Source organism: Giraffa tippelskirchi, chromosome 13 (genome assembly GCF_054371585.1).
Source record: "Giraffa tippelskirchi isolate mGirTip1 chromosome 13, T2T-mGirTip1v1.2.pri, whole genome shotgun sequence".
NCBI lineage: Eukaryota > Metazoa > Chordata > Mammalia > Artiodactyla > Giraffidae > Giraffa > Giraffa tippelskirchi.
The window spans coordinates 50,533,298-50,559,556 of NC_137287.1; the positions used below are offsets into that span (position 1 = coordinate 50,533,298).

At 39.3% G+C, this 26,259-nt stretch overlaps 1 protein-coding gene across 1 annotated transcript in view; it reads right to left on the minus strand.

Moving 5' to 3' along the window:
• PLCB1 (phospholipase C beta 1) overlaps positions 1-26,259 on the minus strand; it is an 859,183-nt gene that overhangs the window by 823,044 nt on the left and 9,880 nt on the right. The window contains exon 2 of the mRNA XM_081559124.1: positions 12,526-12,603. Within this exon, the coding sequence (XP_081415250.1) occupies positions 12,526-12,603 (78 nt within the window). The remainder of the gene's footprint in view (positions 1-12,525; positions 12,604-26,259) is intronic.

Sequence of the window (26,259 nt, forward strand, 5' to 3'; positions counted from 1 at the left end):
AGAGGCCTGGCCTCATAGGTTCGTGGAAATGACTGAATGTGTATGTGTGTGCACACACACATACACCGGCATGCACATGCACACATATACCACAGCAGTGACTGGTGTGCAGAAAACCCCATGCAGAAAACCCCATATATGTGATTGCTATTATTGGTGATGATGATAACAGTAATAATAACAATAGATAAAAGGTGTGTGCAAATTGAACTAGTGCATATGAAAAGAGATTTATGTGACACCAAGTTCCTAATAATTAGATTGTTTAACCTTTTAAAGTTATTTAAACAAAGTAAAGATAAAATGTGAAAAATGGAAAATTTTTATTTTGGTCTATTTTTGGTAAATACTTAAATGACTCAATTTTCCACCTTTATTTATTTTAGCAGATGGAAAAAAGAGGCTTGTCATGCTGATTAAATATGGAAAGAGTTGACAAGAACCCCATCAGTAGAATCAAACAATTTTGCATTGGCAAGAAAATGAACTAGAGGACAACCAAATATGCTCACTCTATCTACAACATCTATAATTAAAGCAAAGAAGCAGGACATTGGGTCAATACCAAGTGTCTGGGAATTTTATTCACAATAAGGGCAAATGGGTTTTCCACATAACAAGAAATAGAATTATGAACAATACAGATGTACTTCCTCTACACATTCCTTTAATCCAGTGTCTCAAACTAATTTTGTACCAAAAGGTAGAAATAACCCATCATAATAACTTCATAGCATGGAAAGCATCCAATTTAATTGCTACTACAAGACTAGGAAGAGCTAAATATAAGCAACATGTAAAACTGAGGCATCATTCTGTAATTAAATTATATTAGGGGTAATGAAGTTTGAATTAAAGGCAGGGTGCTATATATTTCTAAACTCTAGTTACAACATATTAAAATGAGCACTGCTGTTGTTATCGGCCTGATGAAGTGCTGTGATAGAGACACGAAAATCAGATTAATTCACTAACAGCCTAAAAACGATTCTAAAGAAAGTACAATGATGCCATTTCATAATAATCAGCTTGCTTTTAAAATACATTTACTAAAAGACCATGAATCACAACCTGGTAAAGACTTCCATTTTAACAACTTGTTCTTCTGTTGCATCTACATAGAGGCTAAGCAATCATAGCATCTGGCTGTCCTACACTAGCTCGAGCTCATTGAGGCAAAAACTCTGGGACTTGCAGCAGTGAAGGAAAGGTTGGAAATAAATAAAGCTTAATCTGGAAGCAAAATTGATGAAAAGTGGCTTGTTCCTCAGTAATCCAACAAACCACTATCTAAATTATACTCACAAATAACTGCAAGCTTACTCTCTCAGGATCTTATTGGAATGGAGAAGGAGGAGCTGCCTGGTGCCAATACAGCAGTGAAAAATCCCAAAGTGATTATCTTAGGAAAAAAGACACAGACAAGCATGGTGGAAACCAATTCTGCTTGTGAATAATAGCATTTCTCCTGCCCAAGACTTTTAAATCATCTTTAAGCTCATTCCACAAGATGCTTCCAATTCCTGAGGGTCAAAAACCTTTCACCTATGATGCATTATTTATTAGTGGATTACCCTCAGCGGGAAAGTCTTCTCAACAATAAATCCCTTCTTTTGCCTTCCATAGTTCTGCTCCTGAAATGTTATGAAATACATAAACACCTTGTTTGCTCAAACAGACCTAAGGCTCAATACTTTAGATCAAAGACCACAACAGAGTCTAAACAGGAAACAACCACTATTACCTTGAAGAAGAAGAAAAAATATATGTAAACAGACAGTCACTTGGCTTTCAAAACAGAATGTTTGTAGTCCCTAAAAATTAGTTAGGGACTAATTGTTTAGTCAGAGACTAACTGTTAATTATATACCAATAATAGAAACTACCACAATGGACCTTGAGGGCATTATGTCAAGTGAAATAAAGCCAAATAGAGAGAGATGAATATGACATGGCATCACATACATGTGAAACCTTCAAAGGTAGGGAGGTGTCAGACTCACAGAGACAGAGAGTAGAAAAGTGGGTGCTGGGGTGGGGGTACAATGGGACCAGGGCAATGGTGGTTCAGTCACTGAGCCGTGTCTGACTGACACCACACAGACTACAGCCACCCAGGCTCCTCTGTCCACGGGATTTCCCAGGCAAGAACTCTGGACTGGGTTGCCATTTCCTTCTCTAGGAGACCTTCCTGACCCAGGGAACGAATCCGTGTCTTCCTCTTTGGCAGGCAGATTCTTTACCACTGACTACCTGGGAAGCCACGGGAACTAGGAAGAGGTTGGGAAAAAGCTATGAATTTTCAACTATAAAATGAAAAAGGGCTGAGAATCTAATGTGTAATATGGTGAATATAGTTGATAATACTGTATTATATGAATGAAATTTGCAGAAAATAGAACCTACATGTTCTCACACATACAAAAAAAAAGAAGAAAATAAGTGAGGTAGGTGATGGAGGTGATGGACGTGCTAACTAACTGGATGCGGGAAATCCTTTCACAATGGATATGTATATTAATTTCTTTACTTTTATTTTTTTTAAATCACCACAAGGCACACTTTAAGTATCTTACAAGTTTATTTGTCAACCATACTTAAGGAAAAACTTACATTTTAAGTTTTGATTTAATTTAAAAATTAAATCTTAAAAAAGCCACCACAAAGACTGAGTCTACAAAGCAGTAAACATTGTTATTGGACAATGTTCAGCATACATTGTTCTTGAACAGAGGAGCCTGGTAGGCTACAGTCCATGGGGTCACAAACAGTAAGACATGACTTGAGCAACTAAACAACAACAAAGCATTGTGCTACACACTTCATGTATCATATTTAATAGCAACTCTGAGAAAGTTAATACTCAGTCTTACAGGTGAGGAAATGGAGGCTCAGATGGTTGAAGAGATTCACCAGATATGACTCAATGGACATGAGGTAGAACTAGAACTTCAATCCACATCAGTCAGGATTCAAGTTCTGGCCTCCCAAATCAAGACTCATCTAAAAAACCTCCCAGCTTAAAACAAAGAATTTACCTAACAGGTTCTAGTTATGGTGCCTCTTACTAAGAAATCTTTTTAATTCCCTTAATTATGGAGCATTAAGTTGTTAGACATTAAGGATCCATGTTAGGCAGTTCCTAAACGAGGAATCTAGTAAAATGAGTTTATTTTAGAGGTGGCTCCAGGACACATGTGGAATAGACAGGAAAGGAAGGAAGCCCATGAAGAGTGTGTTCTGAGGGTAAAGGGGCCTATTGCCCCTGGAGTGCACTAGGAAAAAACAGAAAGCTTGCACCTTTGAGTTATGCCATCCAGAAGTTTGTGGTATTTGCCCATCAAACTTGTTTGGTCAGGTGGTTTGGTCAGGTAGTTAGTTCAGCCACTCAGGCATGTCTGACTCTTTGCAACACCATGGACTGCAGCATGCCAGGCTTCCCTGTCCATCACTAAATCCCAGAGCTTGCTCAAAGTCATGTCCATCAAGTAGGTGATGCCATCCAACCATCTCATCCTCTGTTGTCCCCTTCTCCTTCTGCCTTCAATGTTTCCCAGCATCAGGGTCTTTTCTAATGAGTTGACTCTTCGCATCAGGTGGCCAAAGTAGTGGAGCTTCAGCTTCAGCATCAGTCCTTGCAATGAATATTCAGGACTGATTTCCTTTAGGACTGACTGGTTTGATCTCCTTACAGTCCAAGGGACTCTCAAGAATCATCTCCAACACCACAGTGCAAAAGCATCAATTCTTTAGCACTCAGCTTTCTTTATGATCCAGCTCTCACATCCATACATGACTGCTGGAAAAACCATAGCTTTGACTAGACGCACCTTTGTCAGCAAAGCAATATCTCTGCTTTTTAGTATGCTGTCTAGGTTGGTCATAGCTATTTTTAAAAGAAGCAAGTGTCTTTTAATTTCATGGCTGCAGCCACTACATGCAGTGATTTTGGAGCCCAAGAAAATAAAGCTTGTCACTGTATCCATTGTTTCCCCATCTATTTGCCATGAAGTAATGGGACCGGATGCCATGATCTTTGTTTTTTGAACATTGAGTTTTAACCCAGCTTTTTCACTCTCCTCTTTCACTTTCATCAGAAGGCTCTTTGGTTCCTCTTCACTTTCTGAAACAAGGGTGGTATCATCTGCATATCTGAGGTCACTGACATTTCTCCCAACAATCTTGATTCCAGCTTGTGCTTCAACCAGCCCGGCATTTTGCATGATGTACTCTGCACATAAGTTAAAGAAGCAGGGTGACAATATGCAGCCTTGATGTCTTTCCTGATTTGGAACCAGTCTGTTGTTCATGTTCAGTTCTAACTGTTGCTTCTTGACCTGCATACAGATTTCTCAGGAGGCAGGTAAGGTGGTCTGGTATTCCCATTTCTTGAAGAATTTCCCACAGTTTGTTCTGATGCACTCAGTCAAAGGCTTTGATGTAATTAACAAAGCAGAAGTTGATGTTTTTCTGGAACTCTCTTGCTTTTTGAACCAGAAATCAAATTGCCAACATCCATTGGCTCACAGAAAAAGCAAGAGATCCAGGAAAATAATGCCAAAGAATATTCAAAATTTTGAGCATTAGTTTTCTAGCATGTGAGATGAGTGCAACTGTGCGGTAGTTTGAACATTCTTTGGCATTTCCTTTCTTTAGGATTAAAATGAAAACTGACCTTTTCTAGTCCTGTGGCCACTGCTGAGTTTTCCAAGTTTGCTGGCATATTGAGTGCAGCACTTTCACAGCATCATATTTTATGAATTGAAACAGCTCAGCTGGAATTCCATCACCTCCACTAGCTTTGTTGGTAGTGATGCTTCCTAAGGCCCACTTGATTTCGCATTCCAGGATGTCTGGTTCTAGCTGAGTGATCACACCATTGCGGTTATCTGGGTCATTAAGATCTTTTTTATATAGTTCTGTGTATTCTTGCCACCTCTTCCTAATAGCTTCTGCTTCTGCTCTTAGGTCCATACCGTTTCTGTCCTTTATTGTACCCATCTTTGCATGAAATGTTCCCTTGGTATCTCTAATCTTCTTAAAGAGATCTCTAGTCTTTCCCATTCTATTGTTTCCCTCTATTTCTTTGCCTTGATCACTGAGGAAGGCTTTCTTACCTCTCCTTGCTATTCTTTGGAACTCTGCATTCAAATGGGTATATCTTTCCTTTTCTCCTTTCACTTGTCTTCTTTTCTCAGCTATTCGTAAGGCCTCCTCAGACAACCATTTTGCCTTTTAGCATTTTTTTTTCTTGGGGATGGTCTTGATCACTGCCTCCTCTACAATGTCATGAACCTCTGTTCATAGTTCTTCAGGCACTCTGTCTATCAGATCTAATCCCTTGAATCTATTTGTCACTTCCACTGTATCATCATAAGGGATTTGATTTAGGTCACACCTGAATGGTCTAGTGGTTTTCCCTGCTTTCTTCAATTTAAGTCTGAATTTTGCAATAAGGAGTTCATCATCTGAGCCACAGTCAGCTCCCAGTCTTGATTTGCTGACCGTATAGCACTTCTCCAGCTTCAGCTACAAAGAATATAATCAATCTGATTTCAGTATTGACCATCTGGTGATGTCCATGTGTAGAGTTGTCTCTTGTATGGGTGTCAGCTCCCAGGCAGTGTTATGAGCTTCAGAGGTCAGAAAAAGCAAAGGAATGCAAATGCTGGCCACTGGGGTCCAACTCTCAGCCACAAGAGCAGTAAGGACTTGGGTTTAGATTTTGGGCTGTATTGCTTCTATTAACTTCTTTATGGGAAGGAAATCTGGGGAAGGTGAAGGAAAAGACTTAATCCACAGATGCTGCTGCTTGTTGGCAATGACTGGCGCTCTGCTGCAGACCTAGTGATGACACCAGCCTTCCAGCAGTGACACTCACAGCTCTGCACTGTTTTCTGAGATAAATCAGCTGTTGTTTCAGGGTTCAGGGGAAGCTATCAAATAAAAGTGGGTAGATTTGATCCTTTAATTTACATACAATCACATCGTTGCACTCAATAGATGGCTGAGTGTCCTACCCCAATTACCAAAGACAAGAAAGTTCAAAATTGATGTTTCTGGGATATTCTAGAGAAGTGTGTGTGAAAGACGAAGTGCTATTGATAAACAATGATTAATAAAATCTGTGGTGCCTGGTGGTTCTTTATGGAGCCCAGACTATTTTTTAACATGATATTACTAGTTTTTATTATAGAGGTTTATAACACAACAGCTTAAATATTTACAAACTCTGGACTTCTTTGCTGAAAAATATCACTGTGTAACACGTAAATATTTAATTTTTGAACTTTGCATTTGAACTCGGTCTAGAAATATAAGGTTACTAAAAGAGGAGGCAGTCTATAGTTTTCATTAATAGAAACTTACCGCTTTGCAAGGATTCCCAATGGGTGTCTCATGCAAAATCATAGGCCAAAACAAGACAACAGAGGGAGCAGATGGTGGAGTCCTCCCCATGTTCTGTTCCCTAGAAGTGACTGACTACACAGGTGTAAACAAACATATGTCTATAATCTAGGATCATGGGTAAACAGAAGGGGTTGTATTTCTTGAATCAGAAAGCATGGAAGACAGAAGATAAATGGAATAAAAATAAAGTAGGAGGTGACACCCCAGAAACTCACAAGCATTAAAACAGGAATAGATCTGGACCACCCAAACCAGGTGGTGAGGTGTCAGCATTGGGAGTAAAGTGAGACCATCTAATCAGGACAACCTGCCATCATAGTTCACACTTCCCATATGCTCCACACCCCAGCCAGAAGAAGATTACATGGGAGATAGTGATATCAGAGCCAGCTCCAACCAGAAAAAACAGGGACCACCCAAAGACCGGACTAACCATTTGAAGAAATTAGATTTCTGAGAACACCAGTCCTCAAAATACATGATATGATTGCTATAGTCTGAATGTTTACGTCCCCACACTCCATGCCAAATCCTTATGTTGAACACCTAATGCCCAAGGATGGTATTAGGAGATGGGGCCTTTGGGAGGTGATTAAGTCCTAAGGGCAGAGTCCTCCTTGATGGGATTAGATCCTCAGGCTTCCCTGGTGGCTCAGTGGTAAAGAATCTGCCTGAAATGCAGGAGACCTGGGTTCAATCCCTGGGTCGGGAAGATCCCCTGGAGGAAGAAATAGCAACCCACACCAGTATTCTTGCCTGGGAAATCCCATGGACAGAGGAGCCTGGCAGGCTACACTCTATGGGGCCGCAAAGAGTTGGACACGACTGAGCGACTGAGCACCAATACAGAGACCCTTAGCCCCTTCCAGCACATGAGGACACGAGAAATCTGCGGCACAGAAGAGGGGTCTCTCTGGACCATGATGATACCCTGGTCTTGGACTTCCAGCCTCCTGAACTGTGAGAAATATATCACTTATGAACTACGCATTCTACAGTGTTTTGTTATAGCCACCCAAACGGACTAAGACAATTTTACATGAATTAAAAATATAAACTAGTAATAATGATGGATAAGAGGATGATGAATAAGAAAAATCTTGAATAAAGCAAAAAGCAAAAAAAAATGTTGGAATGTGAATATATCAAATTTGAAAATGTCAAGTCATCTTTTGTCACGCATAAAAGTTAAGAAGTTCAAAGACAAGCCACAGACAGGAAGAAAGTGTTTGAAATATCCCTAACAGCTAAAGGATTAACATCCAGAATAAATGGACAACTCTCAACACAAAGCAAAGAATTTAAGCAGGTTACTGATGTAAGAAGAAACAGAAATTGCCCATAATGCTGGAAAATGTACACAGCTCACTAGCAAAGCAAGCAACAGCAAATTAAAGCAGAGATACAATGGTTGCATCAAATTGACAAAAATTAAAATGTTTCTTAGTGTTGGTGGGGATTGAGGAAACAGTTCCTCTCACACAAGACTGGCAAAGTTATAAAATGACACAACCATTAACTAAAATTTAGGATATATATAGCCTTCAATCAGCAACTGTACTTCTCAAAATTTACCTCAGGGACGCCTGACCCATATACTCAGAGAGAGATACATAAGACGAAGTATTACTCCAAAGTACAAGATTGTTTTCCTGTAGCCCCAAACTAGAAACAAATACCAAGAGCCCACCAATGAGAATATTTTATTGTTAAATAAAATTTGGTCAGCCATTCCCTGGGCCTCTCAGGTGACACAGTGGCAAAAAATCCACCTGTCAATGCAGGAGACGCAAGAGACTAAGGTTCAATCCTTGGGTCAGGAATATCCCCTGGAGTAGGGAATGGCAACCCACTCCAGTACTGTTGTCTGGAACATTCCCTGGACAGAGGAGCCTGGTGTGTTACAGTCTATGGGGTTGCAGAAAGTTGGACATGATTGAGTGACTAAACACACAGCCATTCCAGGGGATATGATAGAGGTATAAGAAAAATAAAATGGATACACATGTACTTACATGAAAAGTTCTGTAAGACATATTGTAAAGTGAAAATCAAGTTTGTGGAAAAGTAAAAATAGAACAATGTTATTTAGGATACAGATGGATATAAACAAAACAAAATATTTCCATAGTTAATATACACACAAATTCATTAAAAAGAGACCTGAAAAGATACCATGAAGCTGTTACCAGCAGTTGACTTCACGCTGCACTGAACAGTTGGTGGGGTTTTAGTTGCCTGTTCAGGGATCAAACCTGGGTCCTCAGCAGTGAGAGCACAGAGTCTTAACCACTGGACCACCAGGCAAGTCCCACCAGCAGCTGACTTTGGACAAGACTAACATTGTGGTCAATGGTGGGGAGGAGTCGAGGACATCAACATTGCCTTACTCTCTTACAAAAAGAGCCTATTAATATTTGTAGGTTATCCACAAAAACAAAAATAAATATCTATAACAGAAAAAGATCAAGTAGTAGGAATTCTTCCTTTAAAATGTGTATCTCTCCTCCTCTTCCTTTTTAATGTAATCATGTGGTCCTCTTTCCCCTTCACCAAGCTCCTGTTTTAGGGGTACAGGGAAGAGTTTACTAAGCTATATTGAACTTCTTGGATCTGAACTGGTGGTCCAGTTTTATTTTTACACCAATCTTGGCCCAGGAGTAGGGCCTCAGGTTGCAAGGCTGAGGTCCACTTTGTTTCATATTCTAACAGACTATGTTTGGGTTCACCTTTTACATGGACCCCACTTTTCTTCTTTGGCTCCCATACAGATTCCTCTTGGAGTTCACATGTTTTTCATGGATAACCCTTCCTACATTGGTTTCTGGTCCTGACATGGCATAGCTCCAAAGAAAAGTCATAATTTAATGAAGGAAACCTCTTCCATGCCCAGCCTGTACAAGGGCCCCTTCTCACTCGTGATTACAAATAAACTGATCCTCTTCACATGACACACACTGACATAAGAAAAACACCCACGCTTAAGACAGTCATATTCAGAAACTCATTTCTGTTAATTACAGTCAATAAAATTTACAGAGCCAACATTAAAAGGGAAAGAATGATTAGAATAAGCCCAGGGCTGGTACCAAGTATGAACATTTCCCTTAAGATGATGTTCATATTAATCTGCTCCCCACCAAACCCCAAACATGCCTTCAATATTTCATCAAAAGCACATTTCTGCTACCTAAAAGTTACTTGCCAGCTCTGGTTTTTAAGTTCTTCAATCTGTTATCTGGGCTATCAATCTTCTTTGCCACCTATCAATTCTATGGTGGCAAATCAAAGGCTGGGTTACAGGACATGTGTCAAGGATCACAGAGAGCGAAACCAATGGCTTCAAATCAGTGGTCCATGGTACAGTGTGATCAGGACCAGAGAGAGGACCTGGATAAGAACCCATCAAATGTGAGGATTCTCCCCCAGGGCTATAAAAAGAAAATCCTGTAACAATATTCTTTATTTCTTAAGCCACTCAGCTCACCTCTGAGCAGACTAGGCTTCACCTGATCACTAATTAAAGAGCTTTATAAAACAGGGAGCTCAGCTCAGTGCTCCGTGATAACTTAGACAGGGGGGAGGTGGGAGGAGGCTCTGGAGGGAGGGGTCTATGTATACTTAAAGGTGAGTCACGTTGTTGTACAGCAGAAACCAATACAACATTGTAAAGCAATTATCCTCCAATTAAAAATAAATAAAAATTTAAAAAAACAAAGGACTTTGGCACAGGCTTCATGGACCAAGGAGAAACATGGACAAAGACGAAAGAAGAAGCTCCAGGGAGAAGAGGTGAATCACACAGATACCAATGCAAGCTTTCAAGCAGAGGCGAGGAGGGAATCAGGGGATAAACTTTAAAAAGTATCATATTTTTTCTCTGAGATGTAAACTCTGTAGTACGTGTGATAGATTCACATCACCAAGACTAACTGTCAATTAAAATATTTTAAAGAAAGTGGGCCTCTAAGCAATATCATGATTGCAACATTCAGCCCATCCCTTCAAATAATGTTATGCAAAAACATGGACTTCAAGTTTGCTTGCCACCACTCATCTATAAGCACCGTTTCTGCTCACATGAATTTAAGCTGCCAATACATCACTCACAGGGGTCCATCTCCTAGAAGTGGATTCATCACTTGCTCTGGCTCTAGAACTGGGCTTAAAGCCAGAAGAAGATTACAAACTTGGAATCATGTAAAGTTTCATTTTTTTCTTAAATCACCTCATCTTTTAGATATTAATATATGATCATTAAAAAAACAAACCTCCAAACTCTGATATATGACTGATGGTTGACTTAGAAAGTGAAAAATGAAACTACCATCTCTTGGCTAGAACTGAAAGATTGATAATCACGAAAAGAAAAGTAATAAAAAGACAGAAGTATTGCTACCACAACATCTGTTTCAACTGGTCATAAACTGCAATACAACCAAGAGTAAATGGTCTGTATTCAAAAACTGTGTTTTTTCCTACATTTGAAAATAAGCATGAGTCAAAATACTGGGTTCATGGAACAAGAGATGTACATCAAAGAGCTTCTGGTCCTAAACACTTTCTCTTTCTTAAACAAAGAAATATTTATGATTGGTTTTGAAGGGGAGCTTAACTGAGTTGCTATGAATTATTTAAAATACCCAAAATATCTTCTGCTGCTTTTATAGAAGCTTGATTTACAAGCTGAAAAATCAAACTGACAGTCCAGTCTCTTGTACAAATACCCAACTTTAAAAATGCTCTAGGCATTATAAATATATCTTTCATGAATATAGCTTCAACAGTTCTAAAAATAGCCTTTAGGAGGAAAAAAAAAACCTTTTCAAGCCATTGTTTTATACATAACAGCAGGAAACCAAACAGAATGTCAAAGCCAAAGTGATTAACACACCCAGTAATAAACATGAACAGTCAGTACGAAATCTTACTCAAACCCGGTTTTTGACATTAGCTTGGGGTTTATGTCTGTGGTCTATCACCAGAGGTGACTATAGGGCACCCATATTCAGAAAGTAACTCCAGGACAACAAAGGTAAAATCTGTCCTTTGGAAGATATGTTTAAGAGACACATTCAGGACTGACCCTGGGGGCCGTATATTACTTTCCAGCCCCCTAAGAATTTCCCCAGGCTCCAGCCTGATCCCAAACGAGCCACTGTACAGAGCAGTCCCTATACCATTACTCACTGAAGTCCAGGTTGCCCCCAAAGGCAGAAAGCTAGGCTGACAACCAGTAACCCTGGATATAGAGGAGTAACACCAGGATGTGAAAAGGTTGATAATTTGGTCCAGGTATTTTATCATTTCAGTATTACTTTGGCACTCTCAATAAAAGCTGCCCCATCTTTCCAAATATCAGAACTTACAGGACAAAATATTCTGTGGTTGGTGGCCTTGGAGGTTCAAGTGCAGAACCAGAGCATTGTCTACTGAAATAATAACCACTTTCTATGAATATTCTGTTCTAACTGCCTGTTAAACTCCAAATAAATTTTATGATCTATAGACATTCTACTTTTTAATAATTCAATATGGAATCAGCTCAATTGGTTCTATAATAAATGAGATTCTAAATTTATGATATGGTGGACAGAAAGCTAAAACAGGAAAAAATTCCTGAAAATGGAAAGATATAGTCTAAAGGAATTTTATTCCTGATTTTCTAATTTGAACCAATTATCAAGGCCAAACTCCTGCCGAGGCTGGGAGAACCCTAATAAGCAACAAATGGCAGAAGGAAGAGAAAGGGAAAGTCACAGTTACAGTCATGGGGTCACAGGGGCTTTCGCATCCATTTTCTTCATTCCCTATGGATAGAGCTGGGGGGAGACTTAGAGCAGCAATACCAACGAATTTCCCTCTACAACAAATGCAATTCACAGTTCCATGCTCTTGTCCTGAAAAGTGCCAAATGTTCTAGGATTTAGCACATCTAATACTTCAGGCTACAGTCCTTGGAAACTCTCCAGACATTTCCATTTTAGGCGTTCTTTTTAAGTAGAATCTTTAAATAAATTACAAAGAGTCATCCATGAAACAAATAGAAACCTGAATACTTTGCAAATCAACAACTCACTGGAAAATGTAAGAGAGACATATCTCACTTCTTACCTTGTTTTGATCTGTCCAGTAAAAGAAAAATCCCTGAGGGTCAGTCCTCAAAATAATCGGAGTAACAATAGTAGAGTCCTAGAAGTGTAAGAAAATACGTGTATATCAACATGTGCCACAGTAGAAAGTCTTATCTGGGAATGACTTAACAAGTTAATAATTAAGAGTTTCTCCAAGATCATCAATTATTAGTAAAACTTTCAAAAAACTAAACATGATATCTTTAACATCATAGGATTATTAATTACATAACTGGAGATGCTCTACTCATAATTAGAATATTATTTAAAAAGGAAAAGGTCAGTGATACGCGTATTTATTGATTGAGGCACGTTTTTAAAGGCATTGGCATGTTTTCTATTAAAAAGCTATATTTAGTTTTCCAAATATAACACTAAACATTACATACTTTATATGACTAAAATTAATTAAAATCCATGCTTGAGGATATTATTTTAAATTACATTTGCTCTATAAAATGATCTTAATTGTACTAAAGAGAGTTAACACAGCATTTAGGTATTGCTATTTCCAAGGTAACAGTAAATAAGGCCATCTTATACACAAAATTGTTTCAAATTTAAATTTCACACAATAAAATAAAACATCATAGACAGTCTTCTGAGTTTAAAGCATGCATATTACAAAGCAAAAACTGCCTGCATTGTAATTACAATATTTAACATTTCTAAAATATGTGTTCTTTTCTTTTGGCAATTTTCAGAGAGGCATACCATCTGCACAAAAAAACACATGTCACTGGATATGGATTTTTATACTGAAACACTGAGGTCTTTGCAGGAATTGCATTTTTTTTAAAGAGACATAAATAACCAGTTTATTCCAACTTTTTCATACACATTATAACTGTGGTATGTCATATCCTCTTGATCAAAAAGATCTGTAATAAATTTAGAACTTGTAGAGATAATGTTGGAATTTGGGGTTATCTTCCTGATGGGTAGAGCAGATCTAAGGCTTTGTGCACATGGTAAGCTTTATTCTAAAAGTCAGGTCAACTTGTAACTGGAGGCCAACCCCTTGGGCTCAAATCACTGCCTGTGCCCTCCCTGTGCCTCAATTTACACAACAACAACTGGGAAAAAAAATAAGATAATAATTATACCTCCCTCAGAGTTTTTTAGTTAGAATTAAATAGGGTAATTTGGGTAAAGCACCTGGACCAATTCTTGGCATATAAAAATATTTATTATTATTGTAGTAGATTATTGTAGTAACTTTTAAAAGTTGATTTATTAAAATATTAAATAATTATCACAGTATGCTTTTTATTGGGATATATATATATATATATATATATAATATAAAATTCAACATTTTTAAGTGTAAGGCTCATTAAGTTCATTAAGCAAAGTACTTAATGTACTTCCACACTGCTATGCAACCATGACCAACACCCATCCCCAACACCCATCCCCAGAACTTTTCATCTTCCCAAACTCAAACTCCACACTCAATAAACACTAACTCACCATTCCCTCCTTGCCCCAGGCCGTGACAATCACCATTTCTATATCTGTGAATCAGACTACTCTTTGAAAACTCGTATAAGTAGCCTGGTGGGCTACAGTCTATGGGGTTGCAGAGAGTCAAACACGACTAAGCAACTAACACACACACATAAGTAGAATCATACAAGTATTTTTCCTTTTGTATCTGGTCGATTTCATTCAGTATAATGTGCTCAAGCTTCATCCATGTCACAGTAAGTGTCAAAATGCGCTTCCTTTTTAAGACTGAATAATATTCAATTATATGTATATATCGTTTTGTTTATTCACTCATCCATCGATGGACATTTGAGTTGTTTCCAACCTTCTGTTATTGTTAACTATGTTGCTATGAAAATGGTATACAAATAACTGTTTGCATCCCTGCTTTTAATTCTTTCCCATATATACTCAGAAGTGGAATAACTGGATCATATGATAGTTCTATATTTAATTTTCTGAGGAACTGCCATTATGTTTTATCCTGATATTCTTAAGATTCATGCTTAACATGCAGTCTGAAAATATCCTTTACAAGGCTTGTGCTGTTGCATAGAACTTCAGCTGGAATTTTAAAATTCCAAAATTATTTCTAAATGTAAAAAAAAAAGACATTTGGAAACAAATGTGATATTATAATGGAAGAATAATTTTAAAACATTTTAGGCTTCTCCTATGAGATTACATGCATAAAAGTTCAGAGCAATATTTACAATAAATCATAGCAATATTTTCCGTTCCATTATATCACCTACTCTTCCAGAGTTTGGCAAAATAAAAGTTACCATCAGGCTTCACAGAACACACAACCCCATTTCCAGGTAAATTTGCAATTAACCTGTAGATGTAACTTGTCATTCTCATGTCAGTTCCTTTTCTTATCAGAGTATCTGACAAGAGTATTTGATAAGATTCTAATCAAAATCTTGGTGACAGTTCACTGCCAGGATCCCAGACCACCAGATACTTAAAGTTAGCAGAGGAAAACTGCTCAAATGCATATGTTGGAACATTGTGTTAGGCTGCCTCATTGCTTCAGATACTGCTATTTCTAGCTTATTCCTTCTCCTCCTTCAAAATTAAAGTTCCTTTGTTCAATATTTTTTGACCCTACTCTTCCTGCCACAGTTCTTCTGCTAAATGATCATTTATCTCGGCTCCCTGCCTGCTTCCTCCAGAATCACCTCTAACATTCCAAGATCAGGTAGGACTTGGCATTCTTGCCATGCAAAGCAGGATCTAACCCAGAAATACAAGAATATCCATTTTCAATTCCACCTGGTTTTTTTGCACCTCCCACATAGCAGCAAGGGTCTATTTTCTCCCCGCACCGAAGTAGCCACTCAACCCAGACCTCAAGTATTCCTTTTTTAAATTAATTTTTATTGGCACATAGTTGCTTTACAATGTTGTGTTAGTTTCTACTGTACAGCAAAATGAATCAGCTATATGTATATACATATATGCTCAGCTGCTCAGTCATGACTGACTCTTCGCAATCTCATGGACTGTAGCCCTCTAGGCTCCTCTGCCTGTGGAATTTTCCAGGCAAAAATACTGGAGTGGGTTGTCATTTCCTCCTACAAGGGATCTTCCTGACCCAGGGATCAAACCCATGTCTCCAGCATCTTCTGCATTGCAGACAGATTCTTTACCACTGAGCCACCTGGGAAGTCAATGTATACATATAACTCCTCCCCTTTGGATTTCTTTTCCATTCAGGTCAACACAATACATTAAATAGAGTTCCCTGTGCTATGGCATATGTAGCCATTTCTCCAAAGAAGACATATAGGTGGCCAATGAACACGTGAAAAGCTTCACATGAAAAGATGCTCAACATTGCTCATTATTAGAGAAATGGAAATCAAAACTAAAATAAGAAATCACCTCACCATTTTCAGAATGGCCATCATCAAAATGTCTACAAACAGTACGTTCTGGAGAGAGTATGGAGCAAATGGAACCCTCCTGCACTATTGGTGGGAGTGTAAACTGATACAGCCACTACAGAAAACAGTATGGAAGTTCCTTTAAAAATTAAAAATAGAACGATCATATGACCCAGTGATCCCATTACTGGGCTTATACCCAGAGAAAAGCATAATTCAAAAAGACACATGCATCCCAATGTCCACAACATCACTATTTACAATAGCCAATTTAGGAAGCAACCTAAATGTCTAGCAACAGAGGAATGGATAAAAAGGTTGCGGTACATATATACAGTGGAATATTACTCAGCCATTAAATGGAATGAAATTGTGTCGTTTGTAGAGATGTGGATGAACCGGGAGAGTGTCATACAGAGTGAAGTAAGTCACAAAGAGAAAAACAAAGACTGTATATTATTGCATATATGTTGAACCTAGAAGAAACGGTATAAATTATCTTATTGGCAAAACAGAAATAGAGACACCAGACACAGAGATCAAATATCCTTAATTGTCAGAATATCTGCTCTAGTTTGAAGTTTGAAATACATGGCCATCCTTCATTTCCAAGGCAACTGCAGCATTTCACTGCAGAATAATGGAGATAACTCTTATATGGTCTAGTTTTTATTCTCTCTCTCCCCATCAATATCTATATGTCTATTCCATAGGACAGTGGTTTTCAAACTTTTGGTGCATCAGATTTACAGGGAGGACTTGTTAAAACACAGACTCCTGAGCCCTTTCTCTGAAGTTTCTCATTTAGGGGATATTCTCAAACTGGAATAGAGTTTGAGAATCTGCATTTCAACTTAAGTTTTCAGTGATGTCAGGAATACAATGATGCAAATGCCAAGAAACACCAGTGAGCTTAAAATGTAGACATCACTGTTTCTTGTAAGTAAATGGCTTATATCTAGGAATTCAACTTTAATTTGCTTATTTAAAGTTATAAGGTATTTTTTCCAATAAACTTCCACCTTGAAAAGAACATTAATAAACACACTGTCTTAAGTTAGTAATTGTGGATAATGTACAGTAAACTTCTATGTACCTCTCTTTCCTTGATAGAAACCATTTCACTCTCAACCCTATCACCTCAAAAGTGAAATGTATTATAATGACATAAGAAGCTGCTGTTTTGCTGTTTACATGAGTTCCCGAAAAAGATTTTAGATCAAATAAAAGACAGTCAAGGAACAAAGTAAAAGGCCTCCATAAAACCTCAATATAAAGGGGAAAAAAATGAAAGATAGTACAACAAGAAAAAGTCACTGGAATCAATACTAAAATCAACAAAATCCTACGACATCTTTATTTGCTCATGATTTGCTCATCAGTATGCTGATATAAGGGCTTCTCAGGTGGCTAAGTGGTAAAGAATTCAACTGCCAAAGCAGGAGACATGGGTTCAATCCCTGGTTTGGGAAGATCTCCTGGAGAAGGAAATGGCAACCCACTCCAGTACTCTTTCCTGGAAAATCCCATGGACAGAGGAGCCTGGTGGGCTACAGGCCATGTGGTCACAAAAGAGTCAGACATGACTTAACGACTAAACAACAAGTGCTGATATAAATCAATAACATGTGCTAATACAATGTTATACGACAATTACATCTCACTAAAATGATGAAATGTGAAAATGAGACTATAAAATAAATTATATATCCTGGGGTATGATCTATAAAAACACTGAATCAATATGCTGTACACCTGAAACTAACATAATAAATCAACTATATTTTAATAATAAATAAATAAAATGTCCTAAAGAAACTGGTAAGCAGTGACAAAATAGTCCAAACTCCCTCCTGATACCAGAATATTCTTTACAAAACTCCCTGACCAAATAATAACAGACACATCCTAAACATTTTTGTCTGAGCTGCAGTTTAAACTTTAAATGGATTTTCTCTTTTGGTATTTATTAAGTTTTAAGAGGTAGACACTATTATTATCCCCATTTTACAGATAAATAGAATAAGGCTTAATTTAACTAACTTGTCCAAGCTAGTAAGGGTAGTACTGGGATTAAACCTTTAGGACAGACTCTACACCACTGCCACTCAGTGCTATTTCATTATTGACCTGCTGAGAGCTTTTTTTGACATCTATTTTTCTAATCATCCTCCATGAAATGTTAACATCACAGATGTCCTGAATATCTATTTAGATGTTGTGTGTATACTGTGCTTTATATAAAATAAAAAGAGTAAGTTTTTATCCCTCAAGGACCATTTTTCATTTCTTTGGAGATGATTTGGTCCCAATTGAGAAGGCATGCTCTCTACCTATGCTGCTGAATATGGGCTCACCTGAGACCACAAAGCATTTGAAATGTGACAAGCTTGGCTAAGATGTGTTATTATATTGATTATACACTTAAATCAATAAAAGTGGGAAAGCATTAGTCACTCAGTCATGTCAGACTCTTTGTGACCCCACAGACTATAGCCCGCCAGGCTCCTATGCCCATGGAATTCTCCAGGAAAGAATACTGGAGTGGGTTGCCATGCCCTCCTCCAGGGGATCTTCCCAACCCAGGAATCGAACCAGGGTCTCCTGCACTGCAGCCAGATTCTTTACTGTCCTGAGCTGCCTGGGAAGCCCATGAAAATCAATGTATTGGGTTAAATAAAGTATATTGCTAAAATTAACTTCACCTGTTTCTTTTTACTTGGTTTAATAAGGCACTAGAAAATTTTAAATTTGCAGTGTGACTTATTTTATATTTCTACTGGGCAGTGCAGCTCACAGTAAGTATTCTCTTTAATAGGGAAATCTTTTTCACAAGTAAACTTGGTCAGATAATTCTAGCTAGAAAGTTTCAGTACTTTTTTTCTACATATGCAGCTATCATTTAGTTTTAACATCTAAGTAGTCCAAAATCTAGTTGCTTCTCCAAGAGTCAATTCTTCAAGTATCTGAATAGAGCCAATACCCTGCTGCCCTCTGAGCTCTCCTCTACCAGGCGGGCACACAATGAACCGAACTGTGTCCCTCTCCAAACTCATATGTTCAAGAGCTATGCAGTGCTTCAGAGTGCAACCGTATCTAGAGACAATCTTCACAGAGGTGATTCAGTCAAAAGAATTCATTAAAGGTGGGCCGTAATCCAATAGGATTGGTGTCCTTATAAAAGGAAGAAATTCAGACACAGACACATACAGAGGGAAAATGACGTGAGACCCAGGGAGCGGTCAGCCACCTACAAGCTGAGAAGAGAGGCAACAAGTCCTTCCCTCAGGGTCCTCAGGAGGAGCCAACCCTGTCAACACCTTATCTCAGACCGGCAGCCTCCAAAACAATGAGAAAATGCATTTCTGTAGTTTAAGCCTCTCAGTCCATGCTACTTTATGGACACCTCAGAAAACTGATATAAGCTATAACCTGAAGGCTGTAACCCATTACCATTATTGTCGAGGGCCAGCCCACAGCCCCACAGCCCACAATGTCAGAAAGTCCACGCACCAACCAAGGTTGACCACGGTCCTGACTCCACGGTGATTCTATGTCCTCGTGCTATTGAGCAAGAGAACACAGCGGCAAGAGATGTGCTCAGTCAGTTCAGTTCAGTTCAGTCACTCAGTCGTGTCCGACTCTGAGCAACCCCATGAACCACAGCACGCCAGGCCTCCCTGTCCATCACCAACTCCCGGAGTTTACCCAAACCCATGTCCATCGAGTCGGTGATGCCATCCAACCATCTCATCCTCTGTCATCCCCTTCTCCTCCTGCCCTCAATCTTTCCCAGCATCAGGGTCTTTTCAAATGAGTCAGCTCTTCGCATGAGGTGGCCAAAGTATTGGAGCTTCAGCTTCAACATCAGTCCTTCCAATGAACACCCAGGGCTGATCTCCTTTAGGATAGACTGGTTGGATCTCCTTGCGGTCCAAGAGATGTGTGCTTCTCAACTAACCAATGTTTCAGAGTCAACAAGAGAAAAGAACCAGCTGTGCTCTACAGGGATTACCCAAGATTTGCCTGAGACAAGCAGCAGAGCCAAAGGTGGAAAATACATATATGATGGGGGAGAGTCGTGTGAGGGAAAAAGAATTCCTAGGGTAACAGAAAATCAGATGTGATGCCCAACAAATGTCAGCAGTGCATCCCTGACTATGAAATACCCACACAAACACACACAGACACACACAAAACAAAGGTGGTCTTAGATGTTTGAGTATGAGACTAGGATCAGTGAAGTAAACCTTCTAGGTGCAACAGCATGCATGAGAAGCTTTTTCCCGGGGTCTGTCCAGTTTGAAATTTCCAGAAGAACAGGAAAGCAGAAGAGGGAAGAAAGTCCAGGATGGAACAGGCAAACAGTGGAGAGAAGCGCCATTAAAATAACTGCCATTTACTGACAAGTATAAATATCTCTTTTAACAAAATACAACAAAAAATTGAAAGCATTCTCCTTCAAATATCATACAAGGTACTGCAGGTCTGTACTAGGGATTCAAATGAACGTTCAGATCCTCCATCACCCAAAGTGCTCATTGTTTAGTGGGGGCATCAGATGAGTAAACCAATCATTTCAGGAAGATATAGATATAGGTCTGGTGGGTGTAAGGTGGCATCTCACTGTGGTTTTATCTTATTAATGCATTTCCCTGATGACTAATGACAAATTATGTTGAACATCTTTTCATGTGCCTACTAGCCATGTGCATGCGCATGCACATATAGTGGCCCAATATTTTTTTGTATATGATAATGTCCTCTTTCCCTTTCTCTCTCTCCGTCTCTGTCTCTCCCTCTCTCTCTCTTTGCCCGTGCCATGCAGCATGTGGGATCTTGGTTCCCCGACCAGGGATCAAACCTGGCCCTGCAATGGCAGCACAAGGCTTTAACCACTGAACCATCAGGGCCATCCTGGCTCAACAGTTAATCAGTTAAGATTTAAATCAGTGGTTTACATTTTAATCAAGGATTGTGAACCAGTGCAGTTTTGCTCTCCAGGGAAATGCTGGTCATGCCCAGAAACAATCTTGGTTGTTACACTGGCACTTTTTTACTGGCATCTAGTAAACAGACACCAGGGATGCTGCTGAACATCCTACAGTGCACAGGCCAACCTCTTTAACAAATAACCGTCTGGCATCAAATGTCAATAGTGCCAAGGTTGAGAAACACAACTTAGTGGCTTCTCATAGCCTTCATGATAAAATCCTGCAACGGCCTAAGCAGCATATATGCAACCCCTTGCCCTCTCTCCTCATTATCCAAGCCTCTGAGCTCCCCATTTGCTTAGTCTTCTCTGTCCTTCAAAGTCCCCTGTGCCTTCCCTCTTTGCGATGCTCACAAGTGCTGTTCCTTCGACCTCACACACTTCCCATCCTCTTGTTAGCTGAAGAACCACTTATAACTCAGGTCTTTCCCTACATAGAATTTCTCTAGGGACTCCTTCCAAGCTTCTTACACTCATTTGTATTTTTTCACTTTATTCTATAGTACTTAGCACAATTAGAGTGACATTCCTTACCTCTATTTGTTGAACATCTATCTCCCCTAGCATAATATCAATGCCATGAAGGCAGGAACCAAATCATTTATCATCATCAGTCCACAACACTAGCAAAATGTCCAGCTTATAAGAGGCATCAATACACATCAATACACATAGTAGGAACTCTGAACAAAAGGGTGGATGGGGGGAAACTGAAAAAAAAGAAGCAAGGTCAATTCTGAAAAATATCAGCTGGCAAATATCAGCTGCCAATAGCACTGGCAAGAGAGGCTTCAAAGCAGTGGCAAAGGCAGAACAAGGCTCTGGAGGGCAGGTGGGATGAGACGAGAGGGTGGGGAGGAGCGGCATCTCCCTGCAGAGGAAGGTGGGCGGAGGACTGTGTGCTGGAGTCTAGGCTGGCATTTGTAGGACTACAAGGTGTATTTCCATGTTCTTAGAAGAGATTCAGCAGAGAATAATCTTTCACAGACACTGTCAAAGGGGAGGATAATTATGAATCTAGGATCCAGAGAAACCAGCAGTCATGGGCCCCTGGACATGGAGCAGGTACGCTGCTTCCCCAGGAACAGAAGAGCAGGCAGGAGCATGGTGGAGATCCCAGTACCTTGAACTAGGAGTGGGGAAGGGCACACAGCATTAATACTGTCCTGGTAACCTCCATTCCCTCCATACAGAAGAAACAGTGGAGGTGGAATTTTTAGTATAAATAATATTTTAAAACTATATGTCTTTTACTTGATATTTTTCTCATTTTGGCAATAAAACTCACATATTCATTTTTCTCCTTGTGAATCATTATCCTGATAGAGAGGATGTTTTCACAACAGTCAGTCTTTTGTTCATCACTCCCAACACTTCCGAGTTTCTTTAAGGGCAATTTTCCCTGCAAAATCTGGGTAAATGTGTATCTTCTTCAGAAAACAGAAGCCACAGGTAACATTCAGAATAAGAGATGTAAATACACTAAGCATCGTAATTTTCAAACAATATTGAACCACAATTGAGTGCACACTCAACCTTAAGCCATATTTAGCCCTCACAGGAAATGTGTGCTGTGACAGCAATCAACTATGTGTTGACAGTAAATGTTTTGCTTCTCGAACTCACATGGAGAAACCAAAGTTAAGAAGGCCACAGAGCCCCTCAGACTCCGGGAGATTTCAGAGGGAACGGAAGGGTGGACCCAGCTCCACACGCGACATGGCACGAAGGGGTCTTGGGAGCGTGACTGCCCTCCAAGTCTCCCTAAGACCGCCTGCCTCTCTTCCCATGAGCCCACTGTGAGGGAGACACACACTAGATAATTCCTTTATTCTACAAACATTCCCTGAGCACCAAGTCAGTGCCAAGCCTCTGCTTTGTCCTAGGGAAAGAAGATGAATAACACAGAAGCCCCGGTCCAGTTAAGGTATCACCACCTCCCTGGATGCACCTTCCTGTCCTAGCAGTTTACATCTGACCTCTCAGTTGACACCACCTTGAATTCCAAGTCATTCTGCCTCTTGCCTGGGGTCGAGGGCCAACTTCTACACTTCCCTCATGCCCACCTTATCTTCCATCTTCCAAGATCAAAAATTTCCTATAGGAAGCCATGGGATCAGTCTTAGGGGAATTCAACAAAAGACAACATTTGCAAGTATGTTAGGAAGAGAAAAAGATGGAAAAGCACATGTAATGAGTCTTGTTAGATACAAAAGTGTCACTTATTAGGTAATGAAAAAAATGACCTTTGTTTTAAACACCATTCTTAAATATCTTTCCATAAGCATGTTTTATATTAACTAATGTAGAATATTTGTAGACTAGAATGTCTTTGTGCCTCAAGGCAGCAATGAAGTTTTCCTACATTTCCAAGTCCTATGTTGTACAACAAAAATGGACTTTGTATATACATTATAAAATTATTGCAGCTGTTTATGAAGACACTAGCAAAGAGGGATGAGTTTGCAAGGATCTCAGCCTCATTTGTATGAATCCTAAAATCAGAGGGATTCTTTGGAAAAGTCAGTGAATCACTTTCAACTTGTACTTATTTGAATTCTATTAAAAGCCTTTTGTTACCCAAAGGTTCCTGTTTGGAACCTGTTTGCCACAGTAAACTGGAAGGTGAAGTCGCTGAGTCGTGTCTGACTCTTCACGACCCCATGTACTGTAAGCCGGCCACACTCCTCTGTCCATGGGATTTTCCAGTTTAGAATACCAGAGTGGGTTGCCATTTCCTTCTCCAGAGACTGGAAGAGGCCCATAATTTAACCTGAAGACCTGACTTTCCTCTAACTAGTTGTGGGCAACTTGGGCAACCCACCACCCACTTGCCCCAGCTGACATCTAAGTAAAATGGGAATAGTAACACTTGATCTTTCCCTACCACTCGAGGTAGTCTTGATGACTGAATGGTCATGACTATAAATAAATAAGGGCCTTCCCAATGGCACAATGGTAAAGAATCCACCTGCTAATGCAGGAGACATAAGAAACAGTGGGTTCAAACCCTGGGTTGGGAAGATCCCCTGGAGAAATGGCTGCCCACTCCAGTATTCTTGCCTGGAGAATCCCACGGACAGAGGAGCCTGGCAGGCTACAGTCCTTGGGGTCACAAAGAGCTAGACACAACTGAGACGACTTAGAACACATAAATAAATGATAGTGGTTTATAAATATGTTATTAGGACTCACTGTCAACACTGAACTTGAGAGGCAGTATTATAGCAAAACTCATTATACTCAAATGTAATATTGAAGGAGAAAATCACATAGGAGGAGAAAATCACATAGGCTGTGTGGATGGTTATTGCATATCAGGACTGAAAGTCATGGAATCCTAGAACTGTAAAAGGCCATGTTGGGCAGGTGTTAATGAAGGAAACAGAAGCCTCTCTGGAAGCTTTGTACATAATTGAGTTTAATCACAGGTACTTGACAGCATCATTAAAAGGACCGGAGAAGTAGGCTTCAGGTTGGGCCTCTGTGAATGACCCCAGGACGTGATACACTGACCCTGGAGTGGAACTGCTGCCTCCACTCCATTCAGAAAGGTGAGAAATCAAGACGAAACTCCTGAAGTCACACACACAGAAGCTTAGCTGAAGACAAAGGAAGAGTAATCCGAGAACAGGGAGCAGCCATGATGGCCACCACCTCTTTACAATCAGACAAAGGAAAAGGACTACAGAAGACAACACATCTTCCTGCAACAACCCACGTGTCTGCAGAAACAGCTCAAAGAAGGCAGAGAAGTGGCCTCCTTCACATATCAGCCTTCCACATCTCATATAAGTGCATCTCATACTAGTGGGGCTGAATTTACAGCCAGAATATTAGATACGTCAAGGAAGTCTAGTAAATACGGCTTTAGATTCCCAGACTCTGTATTATAAAAAGTCCCACTAATGCATATATATGGAATTTGAAAGATGGTAACGATAACCCTATATGCGAGACAGAATAAGAGACACAGATGCATAGAACAGTCTTATGCACTATGAGGGAGAAGGTGAGGGTGGGACATTCTGGGAGAATAGCATTGAAACATGTATATTATCATATGTGAAACAGAACACCATTCCATGTTCGATGCATGAGACAAATGCTCAGGACCGGGGCAATGGGATGACCCAGAGGGATGGGATGGGGAGGGAGGTGGGTGGGGGGTCCAGGAAGGGGAACACATGTAAACCCATGGCTGATTCATGTCAATGTATGGCAAAAACTATTACAATATTGTAAAGTAATTAGCCCCCAACTAAAATAAATAAATTTATTAAAAAAATAAATAAATAAAAAGTCCCACAAAGAGGATAAGGGGATGGATGCAAAGTGACACTCAACCAAACAGCACACCTGACAAAGAATCCTGGTCAGCATCCTTCATCATTTTTTAATCTACTGGACACTTGCTGACTTTCTCTGGGGTCTTTCTTTTTCAGCTTATTTGGCCTCTACTACAAAACGAATCAAATTAACTTTACCTATTTTGTAAACAAGTTTCAAAGAAAAATTGATTTTTAACAGCAAAATAATTTCTTAATCTGTGCATCAATGTTATATATTTTAAGCCACCATGACTAGTTTAGGTAAAAGCGCTTTGCTAACTAATTTGTTCTCCTTGAGCTTGTTCATAAAACTTCACTGTGATGAAAAGGAAAAAAAAAAAAAGAGCAAATATTGTGAACTAAAAAAGTCCTTGCTCAAGAGGGAGGGGATATATGTGTATCTGCTTCACGTTGTTATACAAAAACACAACAAAAACACAACATTGTAAAGCACTTATATTCCAATTTAAAAATAACAGTAAACAAATAAAAGCATACTTGGAATTGGGCTTCCCAGGTGGTGCTAGTGGTAAAGAACCCGCCTGCCAATGCAGCAGACATAAGAGACACAGGTTCAATCCTGGTCAGGAAGATCCCCTGGAGAAGGAAATGGCAATCCACTCCATTATTCTTGTCTGGAGAATCCAATGGACGGAGGAGCCTGGCAAGCTACAGTCCATAGGATCACAAAGAGTCAGACATGACTGAAGTGACTTAATACACACACACACACATTTGGAATTAAGAAAAAAAAAAAAGAGTCCTTGAAATGAAAACCGTATGTAGGATGCTTTTAATTGCCCTTTAACACTAAATTTTTCAAAATTTTATATAATAATGTTTCTCCATTGATAATAATTGTGTTTCTTGATAAATGCACATAGATTTAGTCAACATCAATTGCATTTCAGCATTACCTAAGAATTTTTCAGAACAAAACTAAAATAAAAATTTCCCCAAATTGAAAAAATAACATGTGAAGAAAATAATCAAATCTCAGAGCACAA